At 43.0% G+C, this 19500-nt stretch overlaps 2 protein-coding genes across 5 annotated transcripts; both read left to right on the forward strand.

Moving 5' to 3' along the window:
• The first annotated feature begins 7186 nt into the window (after positions 1-7186).
• On the forward strand, positions 7187-18704 carry LOC126928808 (kelch-like protein 17). Of its 4 annotated transcripts, none has more exons than XM_050744633.1 (10): positions 7187-7951; positions 9962-10199; positions 14795-14915; positions 15039-15204; positions 16942-17135; positions 17352-17569; positions 17632-17814; positions 17889-17967; positions 18035-18213; positions 18303-18704. In XM_050744633.1, exons 2-10 carry the CDS (start codon positions 10003-10005, stop codon positions 18502-18504), a joined length of 1539 nt encoding a protein of 512 aa, XP_050600590.1. In that variant the 5' UTR covers positions 7187-7951; positions 9962-10002; the 3' UTR covers positions 18505-18704. The 4 variants fall into 4 exon arrangements, with proteins under 4 accessions (XP_050600590.1, XP_050600591.1, XP_050600589.1 ...); XM_050744634.1 differs by lacking the exon at positions 7187-7951 and adding an exon at positions 7959-8275 and having other exon boundaries at positions 9979-10199; XM_050744632.1 differs by lacking the exon at positions 7187-7951 and adding an exon at positions 7960-8275.
• LOC126928842 (probable small nuclear ribonucleoprotein E) lies at positions 15898-16767 on the forward strand. Its single transcript, XM_050744693.1, has one exon. The coding sequence runs from the start codon at positions 16008-16010 to the stop codon at positions 16290-16292; it is 285 nt and encodes a 94-aa protein (XP_050600650.1). The 5' UTR covers positions 15898-16007; the 3' UTR covers positions 16293-16767.
• Positions 18705-19500: the final 796 nt, after the last annotated feature.

Genomic DNA, 19500 nt, shown 5'->3' on the forward strand with positions numbered 1-19500 from the left:
GCGAATTCGAAGGGGAGAACACAAACTCGGCCGCACGTGTGAGCAGTCGCAAATTAAAAGAAAGCAATAAGAGTCACTTTGGCTGCACGAATCGAAGCTTCCAAGTTGTCGATGCCTACGTGTCGAAAGGGGACTCGACAAAAATCCAATTGCCGTGCCGCTGTCGGAACGACAGCGAATGACTTATTTCTCGCTCGATTCGTTTCGACGTTCTAATTCTGTCGATCGGTTGGACAGGCGCGGTAAATACTTTCGCGGAAGGTGTCTACTATTGCTTGATCGGCGACAAAATCAAATTTTCGTAGCATAATCCCTGGGGATCCGTTGATTAGGACGAGTGGATGAGACGCGTGGAACAAATTAGATACGAGTAGAGATTTATCGCGCTATGGGATTTTGTGCTGTATGAGTATGAAACATCGAACAGAATTTCCGACTGCTGTGTTCTCTACGATTCAGAGTTACGAGTTTATTGTAACGTGTATAACGAATGCAATAAACTTCTAATGAAAATAGTGAAATTAATAAACGACAGATTATTAGACTTCCTATGTCGTAGCTACGCGAAATCATCGAAATTGAACCTGACGAGAGAATCTACTCTAGCAAGGGCTGCGTACCATCCTCGCTAACGTGGCACGATCGTCGTCGACCGATAGATCCATCTTACATGCAGTATCTTGCCGTTTAGTGGTGGAACGGACATACGATAAACGCGGTGACGCAGGCGGCCAGACTTCTCCTTCTTTTGGCTTGGAAGTTGTCCGTTGCGGCGGTTATTTCATTGCAGCCATCAATATCCTTTTTCCGTGGAGTACGTGTCAGCCGAGAGAGTGACAACCGGCCGATGGCAACGGAGAAAAAACACGAAGCCACCGGCTCGGTCTACGTGCGGCGCGAGTTTCCATTGTCGTGAAACGGTTCGTTTCTCCCGTGTTCGTGTCGTTCTCTCGACTCTGCTCTCTCACCATTGACAGTTCGAACAGAGGCGAAGTGTCGACGATGGTCGGGGTGCCGATTCGAATCTCGTACTCGAACGCGGACACCATTCATGGGAGCATAATGGGCTACGAAGGAGAATGGAGGGACCACGTACACACACACACACACACACATATACATACGCGGAGCGTATCTCTCTGTGAGTATAGGAACCGTGACAGTAATAGAGAGAGGAGGGCTTTTGCGACACACGGCCACACCATGGGATAGATCCTGTGGAGACAACTGACTGTGTAGAGTCGTCGAACGTACCCCGTGCGACGCCTGTCCGTGCAAAAACGGAAACCCGCGTTGACGTACACCCCGTTTGAATTTCCTGTTTACGTCTCTGTTAAATCCTTTATTAACTATCAGCCCTCGAAGGCTGCGAACCAGCTATGTCTATCGATATGGCAGTTTAGTGGTATTCGGATGAGTTTGAGTCCAGACTGGTAATCCAAGGGAATGCTTTATATCGTTTTCTCTTCGTGTACACGCTGTCAGAACGATGATTTATAGTTGAACTATTTTTCGTTACTTTTGCTATTCCGGGTTCGATGTGTAGTTGGTTACGAAAATATTAGAACGCGTTTATATCGTGTCATAATATATATTTTGGAACGTTTTGTTAGCGCGTAGTGAAATTTAGCTGTCACGATCACATTAGTTATGAAATTATAATCTATAGTCGTAAAATCTTTCGATCTAAAAGAATTTAAACAGGAATGTTCCATTCGTAAACAGTTACTTGTTGCCAAACGTCAAACTGTTTGTAGGAATTGTTTACTTGGCATACAATTAACAAAATGCCGTGGACGAGTGTATGAGGCGGCCAAATTATTTCGGAACGAAACGGCGTACTGTTGTTTTTCACACAAAACATTAAAAAAAAACTATTCACAGTCGTCCGTAAAGTAAGTTAAAGTCGTTTCAGAATTCGGTTGCGTTTCGTTATTTCGTTAGAGCGGAATAAATTGCAGCAGCGCGTAACGAATCAACTTACACCGAGAAAACATTTGAACAATAAAATATTATTTTTACAAACGGATAAACAATCGTTCGAGTGAAAATAAAAGATATTCGTGCACACCGGGCATTATTCTAACGAGATTTCAACAATCAAACCCCCTGTTCGCGCCACCGCGTATTTCCATAAAATTAATTCCAATTTTTTTCTCCCTCCTCCGTAGACTGCAGGTTGAAACTCCGGGCACAGGCAAATTCATAACCAGCCGGTTTATAACGAATTTACGCGTGATCGCTTTATTTCGCCAGCCATCCGATCGGTTCGATATAAATTGTCCGTCCCGGATGGCTGTGCATAAATTCCAACGGCGCGTTAAACGTTCTCGGTATCGTTGGCTGATTTACGTCGCTGATAAATCCACGAGCCTGTAGCACGACTTGGTCGAATTTTCCCATGGTTGACGTTCGTGGCTCGACGTTAACGCCATCATTTGTACATCTCGCGGCGTAAAATTAAGCTAGTTTCTCTCGCGTCGTACAGTTGCACGGTTTACGAAGGAGAAAAGAAAAATTGGAGAGAGGAAAAAAGAAACGATGGGGTGAAAAAAAAGAGAGAGAGCGAGAGAAACGGCACAAAGTGGACGTTCGTGAAAAGATAATGGAGCGGACGGATACGTGAATGTAAGTGGGAGTCGTAGGAAAGCGTGTCGAGCATTGTTCCGCGTATTACACATTCCCTGTGTCGCGTCTTTAGAAAAACCCTTCGCCTGCGTTCGCAAGGCGGATAGGTGTGTACACGACGGAAGGTCCGCTTTCCCTGTCTCTCTTCCGTGATGCAAGTTTTGTGTTTACATCACGCAAAAACTGCTAGGGAAACGATGCCTGGCGCGCGGCGGCACCGCCACCGGCACAAGGTGAATAGGATGCACGAGTTCCCGGTTCGACTGTCGTCCAACTGCTTGAAAAAACCTTCGCCAGGCTTCCAGATTCAATTCAACCGAGCGAAATAGAGATTCCTATCTTCATCTAGCCGCTCTTTATCGAGGCCAGATAGTGAAACACGCGATGCTGTGGTATCGTGTAATGTAAAATGAATTAGATATTGGCGCGAGAAACAGAGAAAGAGAGAGACGATTGGTGGGACCAGCATTGTTAAGGTGACGAACGAAGAATAGAACATGGAAATTTCTGTGATTTTTTCAAGCAAGGATCGATGCAATTATCGAGAAACGACAGCGGAAATTTCAAAGGAAGTTTTCGAGAATGAAGAGCGTAGCAAGTGTTTGGAGGCCGAGAATTCTAAAGAGCAGAGACATGCGTCGATGAGACTAAGTGGCGGTAGCGAGTGTGTGTTTGTTTTGTATGGAGAGCTGGCCCTTCTTAAAGGGTGGACAGTGGTGAAAAAGAGTTTAAGCTCCAGAAAGAGAATTTTGAGAGAGCATTAGCAAGCGGTGTGTGTTTAGAAAGAGCAAATTTTAGCAAGCGAGTATCCTGTATTTTTACTTCCTTGTTTGTCAACGCGTGTATCCAACACGCATCTATTTTCCATCGCATCACCGAATCCTCCTTTACGTTTAATTCTATATCATTTGTTAAAAATGTTTGCACGTCTGCGGAGAAGAATTTGTACCGCTTCAATCGCTTATAGCATATTTTCATACCGTGCTTCCAACTTCCTCTAATTAAACACGATTTCCATGTTCTAAAAAACGCTGCTCCACAATCTGAACGTCTCTACAGTCTACAGTATTTCCTGGAATCGCTTCGAGCGAAACAAGTGGTTTTTCTCTGAGGGCACAAAATGATCCAGCATTCGGCATGCCGATTATTAAGGCGGTCTCTAGTCAGCGACAATGGCGTTGCTAATAATTACTCTGTACAATTGATATTGAGTCGCGCGCGAATGGCTCGCGACTCGCCAACCGTGCATTTTCCATAGATATCGCGAGTCTTTTCAGCCAAAGCCACGGCGCGGCGAGTCGACACAAAAGGAACGGAATGAAAGTAGTTTACAGAAATGCTTTCTTCGTCAGGGTCAATTTACGCGAAACAGCGTGAGAGCGAGGGACGAAGTCCGTGTCGCCTTCTTTCGTCGGCCACTTTTATTCACGCTCCGCGAAATGAAGTCCGCTCGAAGGAAATTCTTTCGACTGTGTCACCGTTGCGCGACTAAGAACATCTGATCCGGTCATCCGCCTTAATTAAGTACCCATTTTTTTCTGTCCTTCGATAATTAATCCAACCCTGCCTTTCATTCCCGGCCGTGTGCGTTAGAAAAATGAAATCGGGAACAATAGCAGGTTCCTTAACGCGGACATCGACTAGTCGAAAGTAATAAACCTTTCGATCGCTCCGTTATATTCTATGCAACTGTTCTTTAAGGATTTCTTCGATTTTGTCGCAAATCTGCAACGAGTTGTAAAGCAGATAACGATATGGAAGAATTTATTTTACAAGCTCCAGGAAGAGCTATTGTAGTTGACGCTTTTCTTTAAATCGATTCATTCCACGTCAATATCGTAATATCTTCAGAAGCAAAAATGAAAAACGTTTCGAGTCCATTTTTCTCCACGAAATAGATATTCGGCAAATAGAACGGCATAGTTCTTCACATTACTGAGAGTCTAATCATTCGATCGCCACAACTTTCCGGCGTTGAAAGTACGATTTCGCGCGGTATACGTATCACATGGAATTATTTGTCACCGTGAGACACAGTGCGCAGCTTCGACGCGACGTCGTTGCCATCGGTCATCCATCCATCGCCATTAGCTTTTTCCTCCTACCTCCGCAGCGTACACCATTTTTCCTCTCTATGGCAGAGACAATTTGTAAGATTGCCGATTCGTCACCGGGGACACAAGCGAGCAGAAAATTCGTCGAGGCAATTTCGCGACTTGCAACGAGAGCCAGAATAGGGAAAAGAGATAGGCAAAAGGTGGCAGGGTTGGGGGTATTTGCAGTGGTCGGTTGCGAAATTTCAATTACGCGTGTACCAGAGACTGATTCGATTATCGAGGCCGGCTTGATTACCGATTCAATTGTTGCAACGAGTGCACCGAGGAATTTGTTCCTGTTTGCACCAAAACGCAGCCGACGCATCTATTATGCATCGCGATCCTCGGCCCATGCTTGTGCTCGCACTCCCTGACACCTTTCCCCGTGTTATAGCGTCGCGTCACATCGTTCTATCGCGCGGACATCCCGTGTAATTTTCTCTTCCCCGGCTGTTTCCCGTCTCTTTCTCGCTTCATTCAGCCTTCGTCCGTCCCCAGCTCGCCGCGCCTCCCTCTTCGCTAACTCTCCCCCTTCAACCCCCTCCAGCCAGCTAACTTTTATTCTCTCTCGTTCTCGATGCGCGGCTGTATTTCCGAGGGCGTTAAACGACATAATGCGGCAATTTTGTTAGGCGCTAGCAGCAAATTCGCGGAGGTGCGAATGGCGGTGGCTCTTATCCTAGAGGGCCATTAAGTGATCTTTCTCCGATTATTACTGCCAGCTAGGGATATTCCATTTCCAGCAGTTGGGAGAAAAAAACTGCCTCGGATATTGCAGCGTTGGAAATTCGCGTCTCATCGCCGACGAGAAGACACTTCAGCCTGCCGTATTGTGTGCCATATTATATAAAATTATGTAGGATCCAGCCGGTGTACCAGGGCGAATTTTCGTAGCCATCGTTGACAAACTGCTCGGTAAACACCGATGGCGCCAACGCGCGAGCAAATACCTCGCGAAAGCTTCTCCGGACCTTTTTTCCTTTTAAAGAAAACTAAACCGATTAAGAGTGAAATAGAATTAACTTTGTTTTTAATAACACGTGGCGTACCTAGTAATATCCCGCCTGCGATAAAAATTTAATCTCGCTGTTCTCCTCTGATTTGCACAACACGAAACGAATGTTATATTTAATGGATAATGCTCGATATAATTTTACTACTTTTTGTGTATATCACGCGCTGTATGAATAAAGGATTACAGGAAAAGGAAGATGTCCTAAAAGACGCGAACGTAGAGAAAAAGTAAAGGAAACAGCAGTAATATATCGATCCTTATACATCTTAATTACTTTTCGATATACGATGAAAACTTTTAGGCCAGAAAAATCGATTCCCTTCTATATCGATATTAGGATTTATCGTTCGATCGATATAGCGATCGTTAGACCAACGATCGATATGATCGCATCAATGGAGTTGTGTGGAGCCACAAACGAGTATCCAGCTATTCTTAGTCAATGGAGGAGCGAAGCGTCTACTTTACCATCCACCGATTAATTCGAGACACGAGAAACTTTACCATGGATCACTACGTTTGCGAAGAACAGGTGCGATGTCTATCTGTGATTTATCATTTCCATTGCGTAATTATTGCGGTGCCATTGAGAATGATACGAGAAGTTAAATGAGAAGCTTTTAGAGATAAAGCACGTCCTGTTGGAGCAGCGAAAACGAAAGTTACAAGTTATGAAGATTAACTTACAATTAGATCCTAAAGTAATTATATTTTTAACGAATGAAAGATGAATATGCTTCATAATCGCAGCGCGTATCTGAATAAATTTCTTATACGTTTCGCAATTAATCGTACTCTATTAATGACAAAAATTCCATTTAAGACAAAAGTCCTGTACAGGTTAATAAATAATATTTTATTTCTACGATACAGACATATGTAGTCTACGCACTAACTATTCTACAAATATCAAAAAGAATCTCTGAGAAAATGTAGTCACGATATTAATTAATTCAAATATGCATGGAAAAGTTCGAAAATGAAATCTACGGGGAACAAAGTACACGAATCCCTATTTTCGATTCATTCGACATTGAAATTCTATTAAACGCAAAAATCTAAAATCAAAATACCGCGCTAAACAAACAGCAATGTAGCGTTAACAAACAACAGGGACTAGAAGCGATCGATAACGGAAGCTGAAACCGAAATTCAAGCGTCTGAAAGACGATCCACTATGCTCAAAAAGAATCACAGTAAAGTCGAAAAAGGGCGTCCGAAGGCACGGAATGCGAATAAAAGGACAATCTCATTTTGTCGAGGAAACTAGGAAGCACCGCATTGCGGCAATATCGCGCGACCGAGCGAAACCTGGTGGAAGCTCGTCTCGAAAACAAGGGACGCCACTGAAAGAAAAGGATATAAAGCGAGACTCGAAAAGGAGAGAGTACAGCGAGCAAGTGGATCTTGGCTTCGCCGCGATTTAAGAAGAACAAAGGGTAGAATGTTGGGTAAACAGGGAGGAATGGAGACGGATAGCGGGCGAGAAAGTTTGGAATCGGTGTCGATCGAAGGGCCAGGTTAGACGAAGCAGCCAGCGTTCGTTGCTAGCTGGAACGAGGCAGCGCGTGTATCCTTTTTGATCGTGCGATCGGTGCTCCAGAGAGGATCTGGCAACAACGGCTGGAGGAGGAGTGATCTTACAGGAGCATTGGCCACACGAGAACGAGAAGGAAGGAAGAAATGGACGTTGGTGGAAAGAAGAGCACGGCCTCACCTGAGGAGAGAACGAGAGGAGAAGGGCCGAAGAAAGCGGCGGGTCCGAAGCAGGCCTGGTCCAGCGCTCGTGAAACTCGTCTCGCACAGGAGAAATACCTCGCGTTCAACGTCGAAACTTCCGGTCGAGTACGGTACACTACGCGTTTTCCTCCACTTTCGTCACGTTTCTTCCTTTTTACGTTTTTTTCTTCTTTCTTCGTTGATGTGCGATACTCGCGGGATTGCGTTCGCGTTGTAGAATAACGGGAAGCTGGCAGAGAAAGGGGGAGAAACGAAAAGAAAAGACAAGCGGGAGGAAAGTTTTTGACGAAACAATGTTTCGCCCCGTGGGAGTGTGAGATGCCGAGGATCGGCTGAAAATGCAGTGTTTCGCGTGCGAACACAATACTCGTCCACGTGTGCCACGGAAACAACGATTTTGCCCGCCGCGGCTCGCTTAGATTCCTCTTTCGAACGTTCCTGGGCACGTTCGCTCGCTGAGATCGACGACAAGGTGAGAGCGATACAACCGACACTGCGTTCCTCGTGTGATCATCCCGTATTTTGGACGCTGCGGTGATTAATTTCTCAAGACGCTCCAATGGTTCTCTAAACACGATCGAATTTGACAGTAACGGCGTTGAACAACGATCGTTAAGTGCCACGTAATTCATGCTGGTAAACTCGTGTTTATTTATACGCAGAACGATACTGAACGTGATCACAGCCGACCGAACAGGTATATTCAAAATAAACACGCAGTGACAAACACAGTCGTGGTTTGTGCTTACACAGAGATCGATCGACAGAAATTCTTCCTCCAAACTCGCCTAGAAACGTAACTATACATTTATTTTAATCTCTCGTTTCAAACTTTACGATTTAAAGATCATTCGGATTTTTAACAATATTTATTTCAAACTATAGTCGAGCTTCGTTATAGTGCGAATAGTTTAAAATGTTTCGTGTAATGCATATAACGTATTCGTAAAAGACTTCCTTACATGTTCGAACGCTTTCGGGAATTCTTTCGCTACAGTGTGTTTTAATAATATTCGTTTAAACGTAACATCCATTTCGAAATACAAAGTTGAATAGAAAGTGAATGTTTAACAGTGCGTGTACGTTCGAATTCGAGATTCGTGGCATCGCTAATGAGTTTCCTGGGACGCGATCTGCTTAACCGGAGATAAACAAAACCTTCGTCTAATGATTTTTTAATCGAATCAGAGGCGACGTTGGAATGCGGGATGATGGGACGCGTTGCGAGGAAATCCGTGGAAGGGCAAATGACCGGGAATCACGCGGAGCCCTCGAGCTGTACCGCGGCACGATCGACGCGCGTCACAAGCTCGAAAACTACAAAACCCGAACTAATTAAAAGGGAATCAGCCAGCCGTCGTGACACAAAATTCTCCGTGTCGATCGACCGGCCGTGACAGAACGACACGGACAAAGAGAACACGCGGAGAGGAAGAGAAACGGAGCTAGAGTGACGCCGCGTCGCGACGCGGTGCAAATCAAATATTAATCGTGCAATTAGCGCCGATTGTTAATCGGTTTTGTTCTTTTTTTTTTGGTTACATTGCTCGGCGAAGCTCGTCAACCGGTGCCGCGGGTGCGACCGAAAAGCGTTCGAGACGATGACACACGTTCTGGCATTCGTGTTCCTCTTCCTGTCATCAGTCACAGGTTTATTCTTGGTTGAGGTCCCCGTCATTAATTTCGGATTATCGCAAATTGTACGAACTCCGCTTCCCTCCCCACCATAGAGCGGTAACTCTGCGCGATCGGTTTAATGCAGGAAGATGCATTCGTTCGGCTGCTCCCGTCTTAATTGGCTTGATTGTTTTCCAAGGACGGTTAATGAGTAAAAGTTTCGTAGTACTTAAGGGAACTTACTTAGGTACCGCAAGCAACGTGTTGGATTTTTAACTAGCTGCAAGTACGAAATACCGTACACTAATTGTGAAACATTTAAGAGAGATGCAAGTCTGAAGAAGTTTAGGAGAATATTGGAGCAGGCTTCCCATTACGCGTATAAAAGTTTATACGTCTCTTGAAATCTAAGAACTTATAGTTCTATGAAAGACGTAAATTAGAAAGAAAATGAAATTAGAATTTCGTGTCAGTGACTTTTGAATCATCCTGCGGTAGACATAAACATTTCTATTAAACAAAAATTTTATTTCTATTTTTTTTTTCTATAATATAGAATTTAACTTTTACGCAGTAGGATTTAACTCTAACTCAATTATTCGTATTTATTTCCTGTAATAATCTTTTTGTATATCATAGTAGAAATGCAAGAAATCTTGAGAATAAAGAAATAATTGCCGTTTGAATCGACTTTCAAATTTTCATCTCGAGTAATAATTACAGATTAATTAACGTAAAATGAACTTGGTATAAGGTCTTTCCCTGTATAAATAATTGTGCCCTATATTTGCCGGCCACTGTACGGCCGAAGAAATTAGTACGGTGCACAAATATACCATATAATATCTCACTAATTAACTTCTAGTGCCGTCTGCCACGCAGTTGCTGATTTTCGATTTAACCAACATGGGAACTAGAGCCGTCGCTGTGGGGGCGGCACCAGGAGCAGCGGGAGTATCTGGCGAGGCAGGTTTAGCCGGCGTACCCAGACTTCTGGAGGACCTGGCTCGACTTTCCGAGGACAAAGACACAGCTGACATTGTCTTTCTGCTAGGAAGGGACGAGACACCGGTGTACGCTCACAGAATTATCCTCCAAGCGAGGTCAGTACTCGAATCGTTTCGTCCTTCTCGACCAAGCGATTCCAAAACCGTGGAATTAATCTCACTGGCGCACGCGTCGATACCTTCCAGTTGATAAGGGAAAACATTTCAAACCCGACTTATACACAATGAGACAATTTATATTATTTTCGCTTGCTCTCGATATCTTTCAACGCCTCGAGGGACGCGAACGAGCTCGATGCATTCCGATGAACGGAGCACGCGAGATCGGAAATTTTATTAAGTTGAAGGCAACCGTTCGAACGACGCACCCTGGGACCAAATTAATTGTTAATCGTAATTTTTATTAAAACAGGACGCGTCTCGTCGAGCGATTCGTAGCCGATACGGATTTCCTCGGAGACCCGACAACGATTCGAAAATACGCGTGAGATAAATCACACCGGAGACAAACACGCTTACCCGATACAGAGCTGGGGAAATATGCGGACCCACTATTTTCAGAGTGCACCCGGCGAAAAAGGAAAGTTGGAGACAACCGAGACAATGGGCCCCGTCGTATCCCAGAAAATAGAGAATTAACGTAGAAACGTGGTGCCCCGTCTTATCCTCGGCGTAGTTTTTACAATGGAAATGGAGAGGCGGACGTAGCATAGCGAAGCGGATTCGCGTTCGAAAATATTTTCGAAACACCGCGACTCGCCTTGGTCGCCTTCTCCGAGACACGAACTTATTTCGCGGTAATTGCGTTACAAACTTTCCTCTCGTCGCTGAAACTGAAGTCGCGGGTACAAAGAGGGGTGGAATGAGGGAAAAACGAAAAGAATAGCTAGACGTTAACTTTCCTGCAGAATTGCAAACGAACCCAACGGAAGGGAAATGATAACTTCGTTAAATTCTTCGAGTCGCTGGAGGAACCTAGGTATACATAATTCACCTATCTCTCCCGTACGCTTTGCATCGTCCCTTCCGCTGTTTCTTCCGGAGGAAGGGAGAAAGTATATCCGGTCGGCAGGGACAATCCAGTCGCGAAACAAACGCTCGATCGGGCGAGATTCTATGAAAATTCTTGGTCGAACGAACGGTTCCCGGGAGAAAAATCGCCAAGTCATCAAACTTTCTTCGGAACGAAGGGAAGGAGAGGATGGCGAAGTTCGCGGCAGCGATGAATTTTAATTAAGGGACTCCGATTGTTACGGTGAAACGAATCGATCGAACGTTCTAATTAGTTGGATAATAAGAGGAGAGGTACTCTTTTCTTCTGTTAGGGACGATTCATCCGTGACGAGCACGAGTCTTTGGGCCGCATTTTCGCTCGACGGATTTCTAATTGCTGTAAGAAGGGCTCGGTTTAATATTAGGTGGAGGGGCCTTAACTTCCGAGGCAACGACATTCCACCGGATAGGCTTCATGCTAATTGTAAAGTCAATTACGATATTCCAGTGAACCCCTTTGATATCACGGCGTGGAAGGGAACGTCGGTCCTTTTGTCATCCCTCCTCTCTGTCGCTCTCCTCGCGCCTCGTTTCGTAGACACCGGGATCGGAAAATTAAGTTACGCATGCTCGTGACAGGCGTCGTCCGTAGGAGAAACGCATGGACAATACGCGACCGCACTCAAAACTCTACGCGGCGCTCTCCAGTCCGGTGAAAATCCTGACAAAGAGTCGTGGAGCCCCGTACCACCGCTCATCCCTCTCTTGTAGTCCTTGTCATTTCGAAATGCGACGCAGATGAGAACGATGTTTGACGGCCAGAGAAAAGAAATTGAAAAATACGCTCAGGCTTCGGTGATGTTCAATGGCACTCTAACGTAATCCCATCGTTTCTATCGATTCCCGCGTGCAACTGACCGCTATTAATATATCAAGTACCGTGTGTGCTCTTATCTGTTCTGTCGAATTTGATTTATTAAAAAGAGCACTTATTTACATATAAAAATACAGGTAGGTAGAAACCAAACCGTTCCAATTATCAATTTAACGGAGAAAGCAATTCCAGTTTCATTGAGAGACCCACGGTGCCTACCGATGGAAGTGTAATCTCGACGAGACCTAAATTTCAGCTCGAGTTCCATTGCAATCTTCCGAGATAGAAGCTTCGAATTTCGAACAACGCTCACCAATAAGAAGATGGATGTTCAATTGAAAAAGAAGCATTCGTTAACGGCGTTTCTCGCCAGTAATCACGCATTCGATGACAATGGTATACATTTGAATGTGGCGAATCCAGGCACACGATCTGATAATGGACCGAAGCGTGAGACTGTGGTGTTTTACCGGTACGGGAAACGAGGGGTGTGGCGCGAATTTGACTCTCGTGCACCGGAAACGGAGGCGGTTTTTGCGCGGAGATCGACGGAGCCGCTATATAATCGCACGCTTGGTCGTTAGTAGCGGAGCCCGCGGCGACATTCAACCCTTGCCGCCGTGAAACCAAGCAGCCACGACCCTCGTTTCCCGCCACCGCTAGGCCCCTTACCCCCTAACATCCTCTTTCCACGTCGAGCTCGTGAACCTACGGTTACCACCCCCGTGACACCTCATCGTCACACCAGACGCGCACGCGTTGCCCTATTCTTTTCTCGGCGTCACTCGCTGATATTTGGTTTTCTTTGATTCCACTGCGGCGTTCGCCTGTGATTAGGGAAAAGCTTCTCTCCGGGAACGACTTCGTTCCTCGTGTTTTTCACCCCCTTTCCTCTCTTCTCTTCTTCTTCTTCTTCTTCTTTTGCACGCTTTCTTTCCTTCTTCGCCTCGTTCTACCGAGTACCATCCATCATACAACCCAACCATCGTCCGCCGCTGCCTTGATTTTTCCTCTTAATACTTTTTCATTTCTTCGCCGGTAGTACGGTTTTTGTGCGCCGATATTGCCGTGGCTCTAGTCAGAATTGCCGGCCACGTTTCTTAGAACGGGCTAAAGATTCTCAAGGAAGAAAGCCCTGTAACGCGTCTGACATATCGAATTCACCTTCCCCCGCGCAAATTTTTACACGTAGATTTGAAAAGCAGATTTAACGATAAATCATATCGCGTGCAACGGTATGCTTGCCTGTTAAACGTACGAGAAAATCCTGCAATATCCTCGATACTCGAATATTTCCCCTGTAATTTGCGGAAATAAATACGCGAACTATCGCTTTGATATTTGTGCGAGCCCGCATCGTTTCCGAACTACAGACGAAAGCATAAAGGTGGAGTTTTTCGGTCTGTTAAAAGTCGACCCACGGTAAGGGCTACATCTACGCGCACACCTCTGGTTTCCTGTACGCGAGGCTGGTGTTTTTAATTTTTTTGAGCACTAGTTTTCCTCTGTCGACTCTCTCGGCAACCATGTTTCGTGGCTCGGCCCCGCGATTTTCCAACTTTCGCACGCTCTCCTGTCGACGAAGCGGAGCGTTTGTTAACGCGTCGGTTATAATATCAAAGCACCCGGCGTGCATGCCTTTTCCATGTGCACCCGGTCTCTTTGACGGATTTTCTTTTGATTCGATACGGACTACGCTGTTGGTGTATCTACACTTTACCCCTTACCTTGACGAAACTCGTACCCGCGATCTCTTCGTTTCTAGCACGCGAAATCTTTTTACCTTGCGCTGCTTAGTAGTATTAGAAGACTGAACATCAGTGTGCTTTCAGTGGATCTACAAAGTACTCGTTTAAGGGTTCGTCAGTCTTTTCTAATTTAAATTCCATCCCTTTACCGTCTCTGTTTCAATTTTTAATCGTTTCTTTGGTTAATCGCAATATCAAAATTAGAATAATTTCGTGCCGCAAAAGCTTTGCTCTATGCTAATATCAGATTTGAAATATTGAAATTGAATAGCTACGATATCCGTAAAAAACCATAGTGAAGTCACTGTCAGGAGTGTCTTAGAAGTAGTTTCGCTTAATTGCAATTGCGACTTTGCTCTTTGCTAATATCAAATCTAAAACTGAATAGCGAGAATATCGATGGTAGACAATCGTGAAATCGTTATTAGAGGTGAACAATTTCGAGAATATACTTTAGATATTGCACAAAGAAAAATATAGGAAATGCATCGATGATTTCGGGGTAAAAATAAGAGTTCTGTTCGTTTCTGTACTCGTGGATATTTAAAAGCCTCCCTTTTATGTACCTAGTCGCATTGTACGCATTGTAGGAGAGGATGTACACTAGAGAAACCAAGATCGAATGTTCTCCCAATGGGTCACAGGGAATCTCCGCTTTCAGCACGAAGTGCTAGAGAAAGATTTGTTCTTTCGAGTTTCTCCCGTACCTGGGGGGCTTGCCGTAGGAAAAGAAGGGACGAGAAGTGACTTTTCGAAGGTTGCCATTAATTTGTAGAGGAACGAAAACTAAAGCCCGACTGCGTACGTAGCGAATACTCTTGTGGCAACGGAGCTTCCTGACGAAGTCAATTAAGCCCTTTTGTAACAAGAAACTCTGCCAGAAGTAGTAGCGAAGGTGACGAAAGACGAAGTGGTGGGTGTGTTCGTTAGAAGGGTCACGCATCCAAGGCACATTTACGCGAGCACGATTCAAAGCAGTGCACTTCTATTCCTGCACTTCTCTTCCCTGTAACTCGTACGCTATGGTAATTATCGTTCGGGAATCGATACCGACACCACTGATTCGATTTCTCTAGATGCAAGAACTTCACAGCCGCGAAGAGGATCGGAACGCCTGGAAATCCAACGTCAGTGCGTATGCTACATGCTCATCCGGAGACCTTTCGACAATTCATTCACTATATATACACAGGCAAGGTAAATAATATCTCGAATAGATTCGGAATTTATTGCGGTGTTTGCCACGTGAAAGAATCTACCGAGAAAACTTTCGCTTTGACCCAAAGTCATGACTGAGTTTTATTCGTAACTGTTCCGTAGATTATGCTTCAAGACAGTGGCATCTTCGAGATGTTGGGACTTGCTCAAGAACTAGGAGTCGAGGAACTATGGAGAAGTTGCGAGGAACACGTCTCCGCTACGCTTAGCCCAGGAAACGCGTGTGCTCTTTTGACTGCCGCTCTGGATGCCCAGGAGCGAGTTCCCGGTAAGTTATTCATGGCATACTGTTAAAAGTTTGCCTATCGATCGATCTGCATTCTCAAGTTTGCTGAATGTTTCATCTGATGGAAAATGAAACATACAATGGTTGATAAGCGTGTGTTTCTTGAAAGTGGAAAATGAAAAATATCTAATTGAAATACAAAACAATTTCTTAGTAACTGAGAATCTGCGGAATATAATTAGTAATATTAGAATGTTTGTGTATATATTTGTTTCTTATGTGATACTTGATGACTATAATGAACGTGTGTATGTATGTGTTTCCAGTGGCTTAAATTATGATATTATTCTATACATTGGATAAAAAAATTAATTAAACTGAATATGTACATATCTTGAATCTATAAAATTACAGTTTGTATGGTAATTGTATTACATGACTAGTTATCGACCATGCTTTTCGTTGTGTAACTGACATGCTCGCCACGAAGGCAGCACTAGATACGGGATTTTACGAACTCAGTGATACCAACGCCTATAACGATAGAGTTTATTTTATCTCTATGTTTCATTTTCCCTAAACGTATTAAACGTTACAAATGTAAATTTGTTAAGCCTTCCAAATCTGCCAGATTTATAATTTCGTAATTGAATCAGAATTTCTTGAACCAAAATTTAACCGTTATGATTAAATCATAAAACGCGTTTTAAGCAAACGAAAGAAATAGGGAAAAATGAGAACGAACAGTTGGTACAACCACGACGCCACATTTTCCGGCGTCTGGCTATTACCAAGCACGCGTTTATCAGACGTTGCTTATTAATTTTTGAAACCACAACACAAAAATGTCGTACAAAGGACCACAAAAAGTTCAAAAGGTGATGGTACAGCCCATCAACCTTATATTTCGGTACCTGCAAAATCGTTCGCGCGTTCAAGTATGGTTATTCGAAAACATCAACCTACGAATCGAAGGTCACATCGTTGGATTCGACGAATATATGAATTTAGTACTGGACGATGCTGAGGAATATAATCTGAAGACGAAGGCCAGAAAACCACTTGGACGAATTATGTTGAAAGGCGACAATATAACATTAATACAAAATACAAATCCAGGGGCAAATTAAATTGTTCAACTATAACCTTAAGTTATGACCCAGGACAAACAAGGCTTATTACCTTATGACTTGTGCAATTACGCACACTGGAAGTGACTTAAAAGTGTTTAATAAAGATGGAGTTAACATTTTCCAAGTTGTACAAGTTGTGATGCATCTCTCGGTATAGTTAAGAAGAACAATGATTAACTGATAGTTACAAGTTGTAACTGAAAATACTATCAGGTTAAAGTGACAGTATTGTTTTCTATTGGGAAACGTATTTGTTATTGTAATCTTGTAATAGAATAATTTTTCAAATATCTGACTGAAAAACTATGCAATATAAGTCCCACTTATATAGATACCATCAAACTGTATCAGATCTTGTATCTCAGTTCATTTCTAACTTTAAGAAGAATTTCAGATGTAAATTTTATATGATTAAATAATTGCTGTAACAAATATGAATTAGATAAATATTTAATAAATATTTTTGATTCTAGGTTTGTGTTTTATTTATGTTTATGCTTTTACCAAAGTCCTAAATGAATAGTTATTCTAACTGATAAAAATATAATTTAGAAGTTGCAGAAGTTAAGTATTATTATTTAGGTTATATTTTGATATTCCTATCGATCTAAGATATATTGTTAACAAAGATCTTTTGTTATCATAGGTGGTAAGGGAGCTTGTTCCTCCTTCATCGAAAGATGTTTCGCCTTCATTGGGGAAAATGCTGTAGACACAGTGAAAACAACGGCGTTTTGTACTCTTCCAAAGGATGCACTGGTGAAACTTATCTCTTCGGATTATCTAGGATTGGAGGAAGAAGATGTTTGGAGAGCAGTACTGAACTGGGCAAAATATCAGGTTCTTTTTCTTTGAACATTCTATTCCGTTTCCGAGTACTTTGAATCCGTTGAAAATTCCAAGAAGACTTAACGCTCTGATCATGCGTATGTCGTGCAAGGTCTTAGACCTTGTGTCGTATACGATTATTACCGGGTCCTTGGGTCCTTAGGTTCTTGGATCGGAATTTAGAATTACGAGTTAAGGAACGCTTAACCGTACGGACCACGCTCCTAGGCAGGGGTGACGCAGCCTACTCAACACTGGACAGAGGAGGAACGTGTGAGGGTTTGCCAACATTTATCAGGAGTGATAAATCACGTTCGCCTGCTGCTAATCGACAGCCAGGTCTTTGCGGAGGAAGTAGAGCCAACAGGAGCAGTGCCTATAGAGCTTTCCTTGGAGAGGTACGAATTTTTCAATCCCGATCGATCAAGTGGCTCAAAACCCATAAGGTATGGTTTGCCGGGAAATTTTCTTATTCTTGGAGGCTTTCGATTTTTACGTTTTGTTTTAGATATAGGTATGCAGCCCTACCAAACAAGTACGCGGAAATCTGTACAGATAAGAGGTTACAACCAAGAGTAAGTCCATTTCTATTTCCTGGGTCGCAAATTCTGTCGCGAGACAAGGTGGGTTTCCAGCGTCTCCTCAATCAGTGGTATGGATCACCAAAGCAAAGTTGGCGTTTGGTATATCGGTATGTATCGAGGAAAATGTAAATATTGGAAAAATATCGAGATCAACACAATCCTAACTACGAACGCGTTTCAGTGCCTCCAACCATGATTACTCTGCAACAGCGTTCCACCGACATTGTGACGGGGTTTGTCCAACATACGTAATTGCGTTGGTAAGTAATTTACACGTGTCAAATAAATAGTTATCTATAACTAACAAAGAATGATGTAATTTTCTAGGGAACTCGAGGAGAAATTTGTGGTGGCTTTAGCGACGCACCATGGGGTAAAACGAATGCTAAAGGGCACTACATCTCTTCAGAAAAAGCTTTCTTATTTACTCTGACCAATAACCAAGATGTTCCTCCAACGAAATACGACATAGTAAAGAAGCCTTTTGCAATTTGTTATCATCCGGAGTAAATATTATTTAACTAAGTATAACAAGATATGTTTAAACACATCGAAATGTATTCTAATGATTAAAGTGACTCAAATACTTTTATAGCATCGGACCAATTTTCGGAGCAGGAGCTGATTTACTAATTTCTAGTAACTGCAACGTGAACAAGGAAAGCTATAGTAATCTTCCCCATAGCTACGATGGAGAACACGCCTCTAACACCGTACTTATGGGAGACTACCATTTTTTTGTAGTAGATTACGAAGTCTTCACCCTCAGCCACCCAGCTCCCAAATCTACTCATTAACGATATAAATATTTTTCATTCCATGAGCTTGTACATATATGGTTGCATACTTTTTTTTAAGAATAATAAATTTAGGTAACACCGTTAGTAAGTTGTTCAATTCATAAATGAGTAAATTTTGAATATGAACAGGGTATAATTTTACGAAAATAAAAATGTAACTTTTTACGCTATTCAAAATAAAGAATAAATTAAACTTACTTTCGGTTTTTTCAGTGTTAACGAATAGCCAATGAGAACCAATATTGGCAGTACAATTAAAGACTCTAGCTCTCGATAGAATTAAAGTATGCCGAACAATGCTCTGTGTCCTGCATAATGAGTATTTGATATGCTACGAACGCTACGGTGCATACGCCGGTGCATAGCCCGATTCTCAAGGAACTCGTTAAACATCGCGTTAAATTGCCATGAAATGACTTCGAAATCTAATCTGTATTACAGTGGCGCGTTCGAAAGTAAACGTGAAATGTGAAAATCCACGGAAAAATGCGAACTACTGAGTATGCATTAGAGTAGAGTATCAAAGACGCCGGTGACACGGATGTATTGGTCGATAAGTAAAATCGTACCGATTCTACTTATCCTTGGTTGAAATTTAAATTTCAATTTACTGCAAAACTGTGTGACAATTCGAACCACGTACTCCAATTAAATACGCTAAACATGAAAATTTATTCACCACACGAGCATTAATTGCCACTTTCTCTTTAAATAATTAATTAGAATACTCACCTTTTCCCTCCATTTTTGTGCTTATTCATTGCTCCGAAAGTTATCCCAAATTTCATCCTCACAATAGTTGACAGAAAGATACAGTCGTTTCATCCAACTACGCTTTGCTTGACACAGTTTGTAACAAAACTGACTACGAACACGCATTATTAAAAATTCACATCAAAGTTTATAACACGACACGATTAATGTTCCAATGAAATAGATAGCCAGATAAATAGCTGAAATAGATAGAATGCAATGTTTGCCACTAACTGAACA

Source organism: Bombus affinis, chromosome 2, assembly GCF_024516045.1.
Source record: "Bombus affinis isolate iyBomAffi1 chromosome 2, iyBomAffi1.2, whole genome shotgun sequence".
Lineage (NCBI taxonomy): Eukaryota > Metazoa > Arthropoda > Insecta > Hymenoptera > Apidae > Bombus > Bombus affinis.